Genomic DNA, 16,003 nt, shown 5'->3' on the forward strand with positions numbered 1-16,003 from the left:
CAACCTTCAGTAGAAAGTACCTAACTGGAGATAAGTCTGCAATGAACCCTCCCACACTCCTATCGTCTGAATGACACTCAGAAAATCTCTGCACATGCACCAAAGGTGCTGGAAATGTTATGGTTGATTTGGCAATTAATTTCTTGTAACTATTTCTGCCCTCTAAACTGCTTCCCACTTCCTTATTCCTTCTTTATAGGCCTAGATGACTTCAACAGAAGATTATTGAAGTCACTTAATATAGTTTTTGCTTCCTTAAGCCCACATGCCACAACGAGGAGCTGTACAGCCCAGCCAAATGGCAATGTTCTTGGTAAAATCGGAAGTCACCTCAAACTATCAAAATACATATTAAAAGGAGTCGCTCATCTGTGTCAAATAGATGGACCTATAGCCAGAAGGAAGTATGTCTTATTTTTGGAGATATAATCCAAAATGTAAATCCCCAGGTGACTGGAAATGTACGGCCAGTACTGGGAAAGTTCACAAACCCTTGCAAACACTCAAACAAATCTCCAAAAAGGATTAAACGCCCTAAAACTCAAATACCCAGATCAGAAAACATCATTTACCTCGTTTGATCTCAATTTATGAAGTGGGAAAGAGCTAATTGATGTCACCGGAGATATTCCGGTGTACAGGTGATCTCACCCTTTACATCCCAATCACACAAATCTTCCCCCACTTTGTCCGATGCCCCACCGTCTAATAAGACTACACTCTTGAATAAAACGTCTTCCACCTCATTACCCATCCTTAAAACATGCGAGATTTTGAAATCTCTAAAGGAATAAAAAATATTACAAGCTGATACTATAAATTTACTTACTGTCCACTCCAAAGACTCTCATTTCATAAGTGAATTAACATAATGAATGAATCTCCTTCTAAATTAACCTTCTCTGCTGACAAACGTTTTGCCATTTACTGCTTGCAAGGTTGCTTGGGCTTCAGCCTCATTAAAATGACTTAGAATTTTTTATGCTTGGTCAAAATAGGCATTTTGAAGAATAAATTTTGTGGATTTACCTTTATCTATTGTTTGTCCTGAAATCTAGCAGTAGATTGAAAGAGTTTTTGACATGGACAATGCTTATTCATATTTCGAAATACCAAATAGCAATGTGTCATCAACAACCAATGAGTAAGAGGGGAACACTTTCCACATTTGTGATACTTTTATAATTTTCAGCATGCAATTAGAGAGTAGGGTTTCAATTGAAGTTGGCAATAGTAGGGAGGAATTCATTGGTGGATCAGATTTGGTGACATGACAAAGAATACGAGAATGTGTTGAAAATGGGTATGTGAGTGTAGGTGGTGAAGTTTTGGGAAGGTGGGAGGCATTAGTAGAGAGGAGCAATTGTGAGCAAAGAGCGAAGGAAAGTGGCCAGGAAAGATTAAGGTGAGAAACTGTAAGGATAATTGAGCAAGTACATAGCAAGGAAGAACAGTGTAATCTACTTCAGCTATAAGAAAGTGATTGAGGGGTTGATCCATGTAGCAGTGGTGAGAGGTATAATGGTTGAAACAATATGTGAAGGGATTATGGCAATGGGCATTATGGCAGGCAACTACTTGAAGGTTTTGATAAAAAATAAGATGGTGAAAACCAGAAGGCATCATGGCTGGCAACTACTTGAAGGTTTTGATAGAAAATAAGATGGTCAGAAGATGAGGGTTCGACACAAAAGGCTAGCTCAGGAAAGTGCAAGAAGAGTTGTGGTTAATGACCCAAAAAAAGGATAAGTGAAAGAGGCATACTAAAAGCTTTTGTTTGATATAGCATTCTTAAAAGGGTTCCCATATTCCTTGAAAGGCTTACCATGCAAAAATTGAAAGCTAAGAATGAAAATGCAACTACTATGCTATGTAATTGGAAATGCTAAGATACTAACTCTTGAATGCTAGTGTGCTAAGTTCTTAAGTGCTCAAAGTGTGCAAATGTCAATGATCTATTAATTGATTCTCAGCCTACAAATGAAAGAGATACCTCTTATAGAATATGGAAAGAAATGAATGGTTGAGATTAAAAGGAAAAAGAATGAAGCAATAAGATTAAGAGACATTAGAGGGAAAAAAAAGAACTAGCAGCTAGGATTAAGAGGCAAAAAAGGAACCCTAAGAGTACGAGGCAAAAGGAATCAGTGACTAAGCTTATGAGGCAAAACCAATGAGTGGCTAGGATTAAGAGGAAAAACTTTGCAAAAGTTGAAGATTCCACCCTCTTGGAAAAACAGAAGAATTTAAAATGATTCGAGGAGAAAAAACATTGAGAGAGGATCACCTTGGAAAAGGTGATTGTGCACATGATTAGAGATAAGAAAAAATTAATTGCACTTTAATCAATAATTGAGAAGAGGATTGCGGTGTAGACAAGGATTTATGAATATGAAAAAATTTTAATTAAATTAAATTTAATCCAAATGGGTTTAGAAGAATATTAGCCAAGTAGAAGGAATTAAATAAATAAAATTTATTTAAATAAAAGAGATGGAGGAATCATAAATTAAAATAAATTAATATATTGAGAGGATAGTATTTAAATACAAAAGGAATAATGAATTTATTTAATTAAAATAAATTTACTCAAATAAATAGGAGAATACATTTATTTGATTTTAGCTAGCTAAATAAACATTGTTTCCAATAGGGCACGCGAGACAAGTCTTTAGTAACTTTGACTTGGTACCAATGTTTTTTTGAATTATCAATGTGGTATTGGTTACCCAAAGAACCATTGAATTGGAGATGTGTAAGGTGAATAAGTGTGAAATTCATAAAAAAAGTAAGGTTCATTGGGTGATGGAGAATTTTGGAAGAATTGATGTGTGAGGGTGGTTGGTAGAGATGGGAGTGCAAGTTTAATTGGGTTATGTATTATGAAACATGGACAATGGGCAAGGTTATAGGATTCTTCTGAATGTGTGGTGGACTTTGGTGAAGAATGTGATGCCCCACCAAGGAACTCTTTGAATAAAGGGGTTAAATATGCACTTAACAATTTATCTTTTTTAAAACATGGAATTTACATCATGTGACTATTTGCATGACATAACTGTAAAAATAAGCAGATACGACATGCAAGAGAATACATCACAATCATCACACGATCGTGCACAAGTGGAAGAATAACCAACACTTCCAAAGGTTCCAAGACAAAAAAATCACATACTTGGAATGGAGAAAACATGTTAAGGAGACTACCCTACAAGGATTTAGACAACGTCTATAGATCACAAAAGGATAAGCTAGAAAAAACACATGGCTCAACAAGGGCATTAATTTCATCCTCAACTCCATCTAACTAATGTTCATTTTAAGCCCAAAGTAAATGTTCCTAACCTAGTTAAACATACATGTTAATTGCCAATTAACCATAAGCATAAACAATAAGACACACAATCATCCCCAAATGATCGTGCATAAGTAGAGACTTAAGATTACAATCAAAGGTTCCAAGACAACTCCAATTACTCAACAAGAATAGCAAGACACATTCAAGTTGCCACATGAGGACCATGCTATATCAAAATCTAGAATCTTTATTCTAACTCCTATGAAATTGAAACCACATTCAAACATTGTGAAAGTACATAAGACGTATGTAAGAACTTATACTTAATGTTACATTTTATGAACCTAGGGCTGAAATCATGTCGAGAATTCAGGATAAACATCTGAGGACCTTTTGGAAACCAACCCAAAAGTATAAGCATCCCATTCGGCTTTCAAAACTGGATGGAAAATTAAACTCGGCATATACATTGCTTTAAGTGTAGATGCTAGTTCTGCAAATGCCGATTTTGTCTGGCAAACTTTTGAGACAGATAAGTCTTAGACCCTTGAGTTAGAAACGTTCATTTAGGCTACGAAAATGTTGATCTATACAAATGTTGAATGAGAAAGAAATATTTTCATGATTTGGCCAAAAACACAAGAAACAAAGGCCAAAACTTAAGTCAACTCCATCGCACGACTATTAAGCATCTAGTTCCACACTAAGGAGTACCAAATAGCTGAGGCCATAATCACTCAATTGCATCAATTAATATTTCATGCCAGCACACATGCTAGGCAAATGCAATCTCATATAGAGATGTAGTGACCCAATGCAATATACATAGATGTAGAATATAAAGATACATTGAGAACACTCAACAGGTGGACTAACATCCAAGGCACTATCATGATACCACAACACAACACATCAAGGTGGTACTCATTGCTAATGGACCTAGATAACACAAGAGTACCAACCATAGGGGTATCTTACCTGTATGGATCAATACTGAAATTTGAGGCACATTCATCTACCCCACACATAGGTGTCCCATGATTGTAATGATTCAATGGTCTTCACTATCTACTCTCATGCTTGGATCACTCATGAAGTTTGAGGATTCATTGATATCCATATCCTTTTCTATGCTCATGCTTGGGTCATGTATGATATTCAAAGATTCAATGGTTTCCACAGAAGTAATTAATCTTGTTTAGTTTTTATACCCAGTATAGTTTATTATGGTTCATGTTTTAAGAAATTCTTTGATACAACCTATGTGGCCACTAGTGGGTTGGGGTCAACATAAGGAGCTATTGCCCATGTCCACTCAATTGTGCCTAGTCCTATGGCTCAACATCAAGGGACAAAGACCAAACAAGAGGCTTGTCCACTTCGTCTACATTGAGGATATACACAAGGCATTTCATGTACTCAGTCTACTCCAAGGATGGTAAACAACACTTTATATACTTGGTTTACACCAATAATGATAATTAGGGATTCGTACACTCAGTCTACACGAGGATGATATGACCCAAGTATTGTCAACTTGATCTACACAAGGACATACATAAGAAGCATTGTTAACATGGTCTAGACCAAGGACAAAAACAACAAAAGCAAAAACAAGCACACATGCAATGATTAAAGGACAATTCCACTCTAAAACACTCAAGGCAAGCTAGCTAAGTAAACACAAGCATAAACCAAATGGTTATCGCAGATATTAATGCAGTTAAAGGATTCTAACTTGCGAAGTTGCGAACAGTAACCTTGGATAGTCATCTCAACATCACATAGTTAAAAGGAGAGTTAAAATCTTAAGTCGCGAAATTGCGAACAAGGTGAAAGCTAAACTCAAAATGGTTACCGCAACATCACGGGTGGAAAAATAGATAAGACTTTTCAAGTCGCGAGGATGCGAAAAATGAACAAGATAGTTATATTTCAAAGGCTATCGCATTCTCGCATGCGGTTAAAGTTAACCTAGAAAATCATTCAATTGGCCTCTTTGCCAAGAGCATGGATCCTTATGGAATCCATCACACATTTCGTTAGAACACGAGGAATACTCACAAAGCCCAAAAGCAACCAAATTCTCAAATTCCTGCAAGATCGGGCAAAGTGTGAACAACGAAAGTTTAATGCAAAATTGGTAGATTTGGATGACAATATCAATTATTCAAAAAGGTCCTCAAGCTATTTCATTTCCACAATCTAATTATAAAGTTGGAGTACTACAACCTCCAATAGATCAATCACGCGAAATATGGCGGCCTACAAGTTCTCAGTGGCATGCAACATGAGGTGAACTTAGAAGCGCCCAAAAATCAAACATCATAAATTCTCACAAAATTAGAACTCATTTCCTATAGGCACCTAACATCACATTTCTACAATAAATTCTCATTTTTGGGCACACATAAATTTGGGCAATGTAACAATTCAAAAACCCCATACCGCAAGCTATAAACATGTGTTCATACACACCCAACCGAGTAGAGAAATCCAGCAAAAACGTGGGGGAATATTAATTCTCAGCCCTTTCAACTAATCCAATTGATTTCATGCATTTAAACATAGTAATTAAAAAACAAAGACATGCCCTACCTCACACCAAACAGAGAAAAACCCAAAATGAAGAGCAAATTCTCGAAACCCAACAAAAATGGACGAGTACTTCGACAAAGCGGAGCAATATTGGCACAATTGTAATGAGCTGCTCCTCACAAATATCCGACGTGTGAATCAAACACAATGAGAGTAAATGTGATTATCTCTAATCAAGTTTGAAGCAAAATCCAAATTCTCACCAAAGAGCAAATTGAGAAGTCACTTAAACTATTTAAGTGAACTAATGACTTTGTCCCAAAAATCAATTCCAAATAATCAGTACCAACTACGACAAATTAATAAGTAGGAAATAATTTCCACAGCAAGTCAAGTTGTGATATTGCTTTCAAGATTTCACTGTGTAGTATTTGAGTCAAACACATTGACCCATGTTTCATGAATAGCGATTCAACACAAATCCATCTCTCATGAGAATAAATGGAACTCTTAGCACTTATTGGATCTAGGTGATGCTCACAAAGGTGAAGCACCGAGACTTCCCGGGAGGTCACCCATCCCTTAGGCGTGCTCAAGCTGTAGTAGTACTGGGAATGACCTCTCGAGAAGTCTCGGTGCTTCACCTTTGTGAGCATCACCTAGATCCAATGAGTGCTAAGTGTTCCATTTATTCTCATGAGAGATGGATTCGTGTTGAATCACTACTCATGAAACATGGGTCAATGAGTTTGGCTCAAAAATTACACAGTTAAATCCTGATAGCAATATCACAATGCGACAAATTAGCCGGTAAATAAAATATTCAATTCTTCAAATATAAAAAATCATTATTTAAATTTAGACTGCCTGCAACAATTTGGGGAATTGTAAATGCACAAATACACTCACGAGTCTAACATAATATGCATGATGAAATTCAGGTTTACCAACATGTAGTGGAGGGAATAGTATATCAATAATGGATACACTGTCCATACAGGGACGATATTGGCTCAAATTTGAAAGGCTGGTGAACTATCTCTTGTGCAATTGTCGAGGATATAGACACAATAAAATCTTGCAGCTCGGGCAAAACATGTCTGGTACTTGTTCACTGAAACACACAAACATCAAGCGCAGTTATATATATATATATATATATATATATATATATATATATAGCCAAAGCACAAGAAAATACATGATAGAAAACAATGAAGGAGAATGGTACATCATGTAGATTTCATGAATGAGTGACTAGGACTTTGTCTCACTTCATGCAAACACATTAGACATAATCAATACCAATAATGTGAGCATAATAGTGAACATCATCTCATTTAAATCAACATTTATTTTACATTAAACATTTCATATAAATACAAAACATTAAATAATCATTTCTAACAATATGAACATATATCTATACAAATCTTCATACAAATAACCAATAACATAAAATGAACAATATAACATGAAATCCAATAAAATCATTTTGACCTATTAATCCAATATTTTCAATGCAAAATACACCAAATATTATCATAAAGCATCATAATGCATGTATGGTCAAAATAGTAATAACAATATAATCTAACATCTACATAGCAATGATATTGGTAACCAAAATACTGCACATCAATCAAATGTATTACACAGTGCAATCATTAGATCACATCTCATGGATAATCATATAATAACAACATCATGATACAATCATAGTCTTTTAATCACTCTCACATACATCAGTGAAATAGTTGGAAAACTCGCCAAATGCAAAAACTCGCCAAGCCCCCCAAAAGTTTAATTGGGAAAAACTCGGCGATTTAAAAAAAAAACTCGGGAAAAACTTGAAAACCTAAAAAACCGCTGAAATTTAATTAAAAATACATTTATTTTGCAAAATTTAATGAGAAGATACATCTAATAAGTTAATTAAAGACAATACAAAAGAAACAAACAAAGTTTAGATATATATAAATGCATAATGCGTACAAAATTGCATTCTCATGCGGAATGCTCATGGTAGGAAGCAAAATAGTAAATACTAAATAGTTTCAATCTGTCAAACTAGAAGTAAATACTAAAAGTCTAAATACATCAATACAATGTCAATCACATCTTCCTCTTTCCACTTGCACTAGCAGGAAAGCAAGGGGGTCTAGTCTTAGAAGAAGTGCCCTGCACTGGGATAGGGCGTGAGCTGCGTGACTGTGAACTCTGTGGCCATGCCCCCTCGCTCGACGTCCCTACTGACTGGCTCGGCGTCCTAGAAGAGGATGCATCTCCTCCTAATGGTAATGCTTGATCCTCGCCTGAATCATCATCATCCTCGTCCTCATCCTCAATGTCATCCATAGTGAACTGAAAATCAGTGTCAGCCTCCCCCTCCATGGCCTGCCTCTCCAAATCAGCGATCTCATCTGGTGTAAACAATGAACTTGCCTCCTGTGCTGTCCAATCAGAATAAGGATCTGTCTCATCTAGATCAAGTGGACCAGGTAGTTCTAAGAGCTGTGCCTTTTTTATGCGCAACTTAAGATTATAGTGCACATAAACAAGGTCATTAAGCCGTTTTTGAGTCATTCTGTTTCTTTTCTTTGTATGTCCACAATGCGATGAGCTACAAGGTTGGAATAGGACTCTGAGAGCAAATTTCCTTAAATTGGGGGTATTGCCACCCCAACTTGCCCACCAAGCATCTGCAAAACAAAATTAAAAAAGTTATAAAGCAATTAAAAAAAAAATCAGAAGCACAACTTATCAATTAGCAAAAGTTTTAAAGTTTGACGCTTTACCTGGTGCTTGAGTAGATCTTGCTCTCTTTGCTAGCACAGAAGAGAACAAAGGACCCCTTGATTCCACATAGATTTGTTGTTCGGTCACAATAAGGTCTCTCTCCTCTTCACTTGATATCATTCTCTCAATGCATTTAAAGAGACCTTCCATGACCTCTCCATTAGGATTTGAGTAGGAATCATCAGCCCTAAAACAAATAGAAAATGATATCAAGTCTTACTACACAACCTTAAAAAGTAAAGTAAAATAAAGACTTATTAAAATCCCAACTTCAAGGACAATCAATTATCATAGTACCTGCATTTGGGATTGAGGAAGTAGCTTGCTGCATGAACAAGTTGGTGGAGCATATTGTTCCACCTCCTATCAATTATTTCCCAAATGGGGTCAAATCTGAGACTGTCCCCGTGATAGTAACTTCTAACAGCCTCTTTCGCCCTATCCATGGCCTCATAAAGACCTCCCATTGGGGATTGCTGCCCATCACATGTACGCAAGACTAGAACCAGGGGCAGAGACATCTACATTTGAAATTTGAAAATACAAATTAGTTAATAACATAGTAAGTTATGAATTGATAATGAAACTTGAATAAACTAAAAATATAATGAAGTTACCTCCACAATCTCCTTAGCCTTTGCAAAAAGCTATCATCAAAGACTATTCGTGCCACAGCCTCTCCTTCGGGCTTCTTTTAGTAAGGTGAAGCAACCCAATCAGCACACACAAACATTTGCTTCAAAGCCAATATGTGGTTAAGAATACTTTGCAACGTCAAGAAGACCGTTGCAAACCTTGTCATAGCAGGTCTCATCAAATTTTTTCCTTTAGTGACTTTTCTCATCAAACTGAGAACCCATGGGTGATTACAAATATATTTCGTGACTCGTCTAGCATCTTCCACAACTGGACTCACCCAGTCAAGTTTTCCTATGTCCTCCAAAAGAAGGTCAAGGACATGTGTTGCACAAGGTGACCAAAAAAGTGTGGGATGCCTCTCTTGGAGGATTCTACCTAAAAGATCAGCAAAAAATCAATAATCAGTAACAAACTTTCCATATTTAGTATTTACAAATTACATCAAATCTAAATTGAATAATACCATAGCATTACATTCATGATTCATATTGATTCAAATATAAAAAATTAAATCTATCTGCTGCCACATATGTTGCTAGATTATTTGTGATTATTTGCACCACATTCTCTATTCCCACCTCCATGACAACATTCTCCAACATTAAAGCCAATGTGGCTGCATTTTTCACTTTGTTGGAGGCATCAACAGATTTCCAAAACAGCACATCATCTTTGCAAGCGACCAAGAAGTTAATAATGGTTCTACTTCTTCCATCTGTCCACCCATCAGATAAAATGGTGCAGCCATACTTCTTCCACTCTTTCTTTTGGTCTTCTATCAACAATGTTGCCCTACCAACCGCTTTGTCAAGCAACCTACAAAATTTAGGTGTAATATTAAATAAAGTGTAAATGTTAGTAAAAAATTAGGAAATAAGTTATAACAATTAAGATTTAAAATATAACAATGAACTAAAGTGAATCACAATTATTTACAATTACTAAATAGTAAAATACTAACCTTCCACTCATATCCTTGCGATTAGGCGACTTGTACCCTTTGCCTGATATTGTCATTGCATTCACCATATTGACCCAATAGGGACTATCAGCGGCATTCATTGAGATATTGTTGAAAAACCAAAAATCAGATGCTGCAATATCAGTTTGCTCATGCACCTCCTTAAACCATGCAATGCCCTCTAATGATGGCTGTGCTCCAGGTGTGTTCCTGGGCACAAAATAACCCCCTATCCCTGATGGGGATCTGGATGGTGATGATGAAGAAGTAGGAGATGTAGAAGAAGTGGAACCGGTAAAAGAGAAATTTTGTTTGCGGATCCGTGGGCCACGAAGAGATCTTGGTATGTTCTCAAGTGCTTCTTCTTCCTCTTGCATATCAAAAGGAGCTCCTTCAAATTCAGCTATGGCTGCCCTCATAGCTAATTTTGCCCTCTCCGTATTCAATTTATTCTCTTCAGCAGCTGCAAGTAGGGCATTGATGAATCTTTTTTCTTCATCAGTTACCTTAAGACAAGTATTTGAGTCATGTTTCTTTATGCCTGCAAGGTGGTATTTGATGCGGTTTATGCCTCCAGAAATAATTATCTCACAGGGAATGCATATCACCTTCCCAACATCATTTGGAGCTTCATAGGCATACCGCCATGCCTTATCTCTTGCATTTTTAGGCCGAGTGCCTATATATCCAGATGGGCATGGTGTTTGTGGCCACTCTTCTTGCGGGGTTGTCATTTTTTTAATGGTTGACCGCTGCCCTACACATAAATATATAGAAAAATGAATAAACAAAGTTAGAACTTAGAAGCTAGGGTTTCAAATGATTCAAACTTCAAACTTCAACCATATCCTTAGCAAACAACAAACTTCAACCATATCCTTAGAAGCTAGGGTTTCAAATGATCATTTGAAAACATTTACAAACAACAACAAAAACAAAAGAACATTTGTTATAAAACTATAAAAAGTTTTCAAACTATGATAAGATGAACATACCTGGAAAGAAATTTGTCTTCTAAAATCGGTTAGAATCCTCTACAATCCACTCAAATCCACCTTGAATTACTTGCAATCAGCCAAGAATGCCTCCAAACCTTCTTCTCTTCACTCCTCAAGGCTCTAAACAATGCAAATACAAGAAAGAATGAGAAAAAACACACTCACTGCCGCTTTAACCCATCATAGGCCGTGGGCAAAACATTCATCAATAAATCGCGAGTTTTTAATAAAAACTCGCCGAGTTTTTGCCAATTACTCGCCGAATACTTGGTGAGTTTTTACCAGACTGCCGAGTTTTTAAATTAGTGAGTTAACTGGTGAAAAACTCGCCGAGCTAGGAAACTCGGCGAGTTTTCCATCTATGAGTGAAACCATCATTCACATAATAATCCACATGATCAACAATGCCTGATAAGCCGAATACCATCATGATCACAAGAGTAATTTTGAAATTAATACAAGAACAAACTGAATTGGGTGCATCTCACAGTGCCAATATAAAATCATTACACAAGAATAGTCACTGAATCACATAAATAAGTCAAGCTCAGATCAAAATACCAAGAATATAACGTGTCCTAAAAACTTAGATTAAATGTCATAGAAGGTCTAACATCACGAATCAGGTATACAATCAGCCACAACATAATGGTTCTCACAATCAGGCATAAGGGCATTGACCACTTGCTGATGCAAAGGCATGAATCAGATCGCACAATACAAGTGTATATAACTATCAAAGCTACATCAATGTGGATGTCATGCTAATACAAATGAGAGAGGCACTATAAAGAGAAAGCATCAGAACAAACCTTGTTGAATTTAAGTGTAGGAAACTTGATCTTGACAATGATGCCAAATGTTATCATCTTGTTACGTTGACAAGAAGTTGATTGACTTGATTTTATGTTGGGACTATCAATTGACCTATTAGTGGAAAACACAACTGTCATCTTAATCAAAGGTGGATCTATAATAGATAAAGATTAAAAGATGGCACAACATATCAAAGTAAGTGAGGCATGAGATTGTACAGAACAAATCCAATAGCCATCCTTTAGGTTATCAACTCTCTATGGAAAATGCCATTACACATGTAGGAGCAAACTCATTATCCAAAAAAAAATCCTTCTTGGTGTCCCTACTGATCATATTAATTATGGGGTATTTCGTAAATAAACTCTGCATTCATTATATAAATATACAAAATTTAGGGGCCTGCGCTTGTTTTCCAATGTGTCACTAAATTTCAAATTATCAGGCCACCCCTCTAACGCAGTTCAAAGTTGGTAAAGAACCCAATTAGTCAGTACGAAACTTTGTTCAACTCACAAGTGAGTCTTGTGATAAAGTTTATTTCTGAAGAAGAGTAGGCTGGTTTTCTTATACCAACCGAACCTTAGATTTTAAGTTTGGATAGAGGATATTTTGTCCAAAATTTTTTCTTGTCATCACTGATTCACCAGCATGTTTAATTAATGTCACTTCTCTGCATGCTGTCCTTAATGTGGCCTCTGTCACTATGAAGAACACAAGTATAGTCAACTTCTTAATAAGGCATATGATCATGTGCACCATCTTCCAGCTCCAATCCATCAAGGCCTAGGATGTGGAAATCTTGAAATCTTGGTTCCTCAAGCAGGGTTTTGTTTGGCCATACCATACTTTTGAAAGTCTCAGAAATCATGAGTACTTCTGAGTTAGAGAGAAGCCCAAGAAATCAGCCCATCAACTTGTCTACACCACACTCAGCCAAGTTCACAAAATTAAGTATTTTTTTAATTGCCAGTTTTTCCCAAGTTTTTGCTAACAAGTTTGAGTGATAATTGTTTTTGCCATGTTTTCCAGATTTGCAAGTTTTTTAATTATCCTCCTTACAATCCACATTGTTGGCATCTTTAAGCTCTAAAGTCACTTTCAGTTTATTTTTGCTTTGAACACATTGTACGATTTCCCTAAGGCAGAGCCTGAAAAATATTGAGCCATTATAGATGGGCAACCAGAAACATTAGCCAAGCTCTTTACCACAACACTTTATCACCATGTTACTAAATACACCAGTGCAAAGAATCTTCAGGCCAAGGGGTGTTAGTAGGACATAGCAAGAAGCATCTGCCCTATTCCCATAGCTTAATTCTTGTCTTTGTGCAGATATCTTCTTATCCAACAACTTGAGATGTTGAGTTGCTAGATATGGTGGCTTTTTGGTTATGACATTATTGGGGGATATTGTCGGACAATTTTGAGAGAGATGGAACAACTAATGTTTTGACACCACAAAAGTTCAACAAAGATGCCTACCAGAGTACACTTTTTTGGTCTAAATAACAAATGATGGAAATGGCATTATTTCAAGAATTTTGGATGATATCGACACTTTTACACACCTTAGGGTCCCCATTTCTATTAGTATTTTGTCTTTGATTAGTGATAGATGTTGACAATATTCTATTAGCCCATATAATAAATTTCCAAGCTAAAGTTTAACCTTTTTTCTTTAGCCTCTTTCCTTATTGGCAAAGCTTTCTGAGTGTGCTATACCTTATAGGTCACCCCTCATGACACGATTCTCACCACTGTGAGATTAACCCAATTACATTCCACATGTCTATTTGTTGGTAGTAAATAAATGCTTATGTGGGCAATTTCATATTAAATTTGTTATGCTTTATGTGATCTGATCTGTGTACATGTGCATTGATGTGAATACATGGGTGTATCATGGCAATTATTTGTCATTGGTTAATGCCGGATTGCTTACATGTGTCTGTGTGCAAAGACACAATGGATATTATTACAATGTGAATGAGAGCCTGTAATAAGATCCTTTCTTGCAGTATTCGATCTGAGTCTAAAGGCTTTTTCTGTCAAAATGTTTCAATAGGAAAAAATAGTCTTCAGCTCTCATTCATTTGTTGTGTTTTTAATAAATCCTTATGCACATGCTATTATTGTGATAAGAATTCTGAGCATTGGTCTGAATAATATTTTGGTTGCAGGTATACTCCCTTGCAAGTGATCCACATACTTGGGAGATTCATGCGCTTGTGGTCTGTTTATGCCACATACCAATATTTATCTCAGAGTGGTGTCTCAATTATTGTGTTCATGTTTATTTGCATACTTTCATCAACTATGATCTTTTTAGTGCTACAGAAACCATGGAAAGGCCGACCTCTGTCTACTTCACAGGTTGACAAGTCATTTTGCATGCTTGCATAGGTGGCTTTATTGTGAAAATACTTTATAAAAAATATGTTTTCTGTTGTGATGATACAAATTTTCTTAATTTCAACTGCAGCCATCTGATACTTTGAATTTATTTCTTTCAGGTAGTGCCTTCAGTAATCAATGGAGGAATAACAGCGCTATATTTCTTACTATGGGGGAAGGGACTTGAGTCTTGTGGTCCTGTAAGGTAGTTGAATTTTTCTGTATATATTGGCAAGGTTTGAAAGTTTACTTTTGGGGATCTGTTAAGATTTTTTAATATACATTTTAATTATTATACTTGTGTTGTGCAGTATTTGCAAATATTTTTTTTCTGTTATATGTGGATTCAATTTTTATCAAAGGATTTATTGTAATTGAAGAGTAGACTGTATGAATTATTTTGGCCTGGATTCTAGAGTGATTATAAGTATAGTGATAATCTTGTACATCTTTCACTACATAATACTTCATTTATGGTCATATTCTCTGGATTAAGTAAAAATATATTCTTATTGCTATGATGAAGTTTCTGTACCACAATTTATTATGTTTAATAATCATAGTAACGTGACTCACCTCGAGTCACCTGAGTTGGTGAATCAGGTCACCCCTGTCGGGTCAAAATGACCTGTGACCCTGACCGGCCAAGTCATCAAATAACTTATATTTCTATAAGGTATTTCTATTAATATACCCTGGCTCGCCGAGTTACGACCGAGCTTGAGCCCGGTCACGAGTTGAATTTCCCTTGCCGAGTCAGAGCCGAATCCAAGTCTCATTACTTTGCTAATAATTGATTGTTTTTCTCAAACTATTGCTTTTCTGATATGAATAATCTTACGTTTCTTCAATTTAAGAGTGATTAATTGGCAGTGTTGATCTGTAACATATTGTGGATCAACTGTATAAACTATAATGTTCTTAAATTCCAACATTAGATTGGATTCTTTCCTTGATGATGGGTATGATAGGGAGATTTGCAACATTGTAACTGAAAAAACCAATATAGCTGATCTCAGAAGAACATTGCAAATCTTACATGTGTTACATTTCAAAGTGAGGCTTTTGGCATGAAATTTCAGCTGTTTTCAAATTGTACTTCCAAATTTTTTAGTTGTTACAATCTCATCTTACACCTCTTACATGTCGAATGCTTTGCCTTTTCCCTTGGTTTTGTTCAGATCTAAGGTGCAAAGATGAATGTGTAAAGATCTTTTTATAAATATAAAATGTTTCCTTTGAGGAGCACTTAAAATTATTACAATAATAGATAGCATCTATTATTAGTTAATGGTTATCTATTTGTAATTTATTGTAAATATTAGAATGTTTCTAATATTTAGTTAGGTTGTAGATAATTGTTTGTTTTCTTTCAGCTAGAATAGAAAGTTTCTATTCTTTACGGTCGTTTCCTAAGGACATCGTTTCATTCTTTTGTATATATTGACCTCTCGGTCTTTGTTAATATCAAACAAATATTTACCAATTAGTTCATAATATGGTATCAAAGCCAATACTTTAACTTTTTTCGAAAATCATAATTCTTTGTCGAAATTA

At 35.8% G+C, this 16,003-nt stretch overlaps 1 protein-coding gene across 3 annotated transcripts in view; it reads left to right on the forward strand.

Moving 5' to 3' along the window:
- The window catches only part of LOC149572837 (zinc transporter), a 148,549-nt gene that overhangs the window by 7,732 nt on the left and 124,814 nt on the right, over positions 1–16,003 (forward strand). For all 3 annotated transcript variants that reach the window (XR_016359985.1, XR_016359986.1, XM_089813912.1), the window contains exons 2-3: positions 14,233–14,425; positions 14,566–14,651. Coding sequence is in view for 1 of the 3 variants with exons in the window: in XM_089813912.1 (XP_089670038.1) it covers positions 14,233–14,425; positions 14,566–14,651 (279 nt within the window). In the remaining 2 variants the exon portion in view is untranslated. The remainder of the gene's footprint in view (positions 1–14,232; positions 14,426–14,565; positions 14,652–16,003) is intronic.

The sequence above is a fragment of the Cupressus sempervirens genome, chromosome 2 (genome assembly GCF_028749045.1).
Source record: "Cupressus sempervirens isolate cs-2001-9-10 chromosome 2, ASM2874904v1, whole genome shotgun sequence".
In the NCBI taxonomy this organism is placed as follows: Eukaryota; Viridiplantae; Streptophyta; class Pinopsida; order Cupressales; family Cupressaceae; genus Cupressus; species Cupressus sempervirens.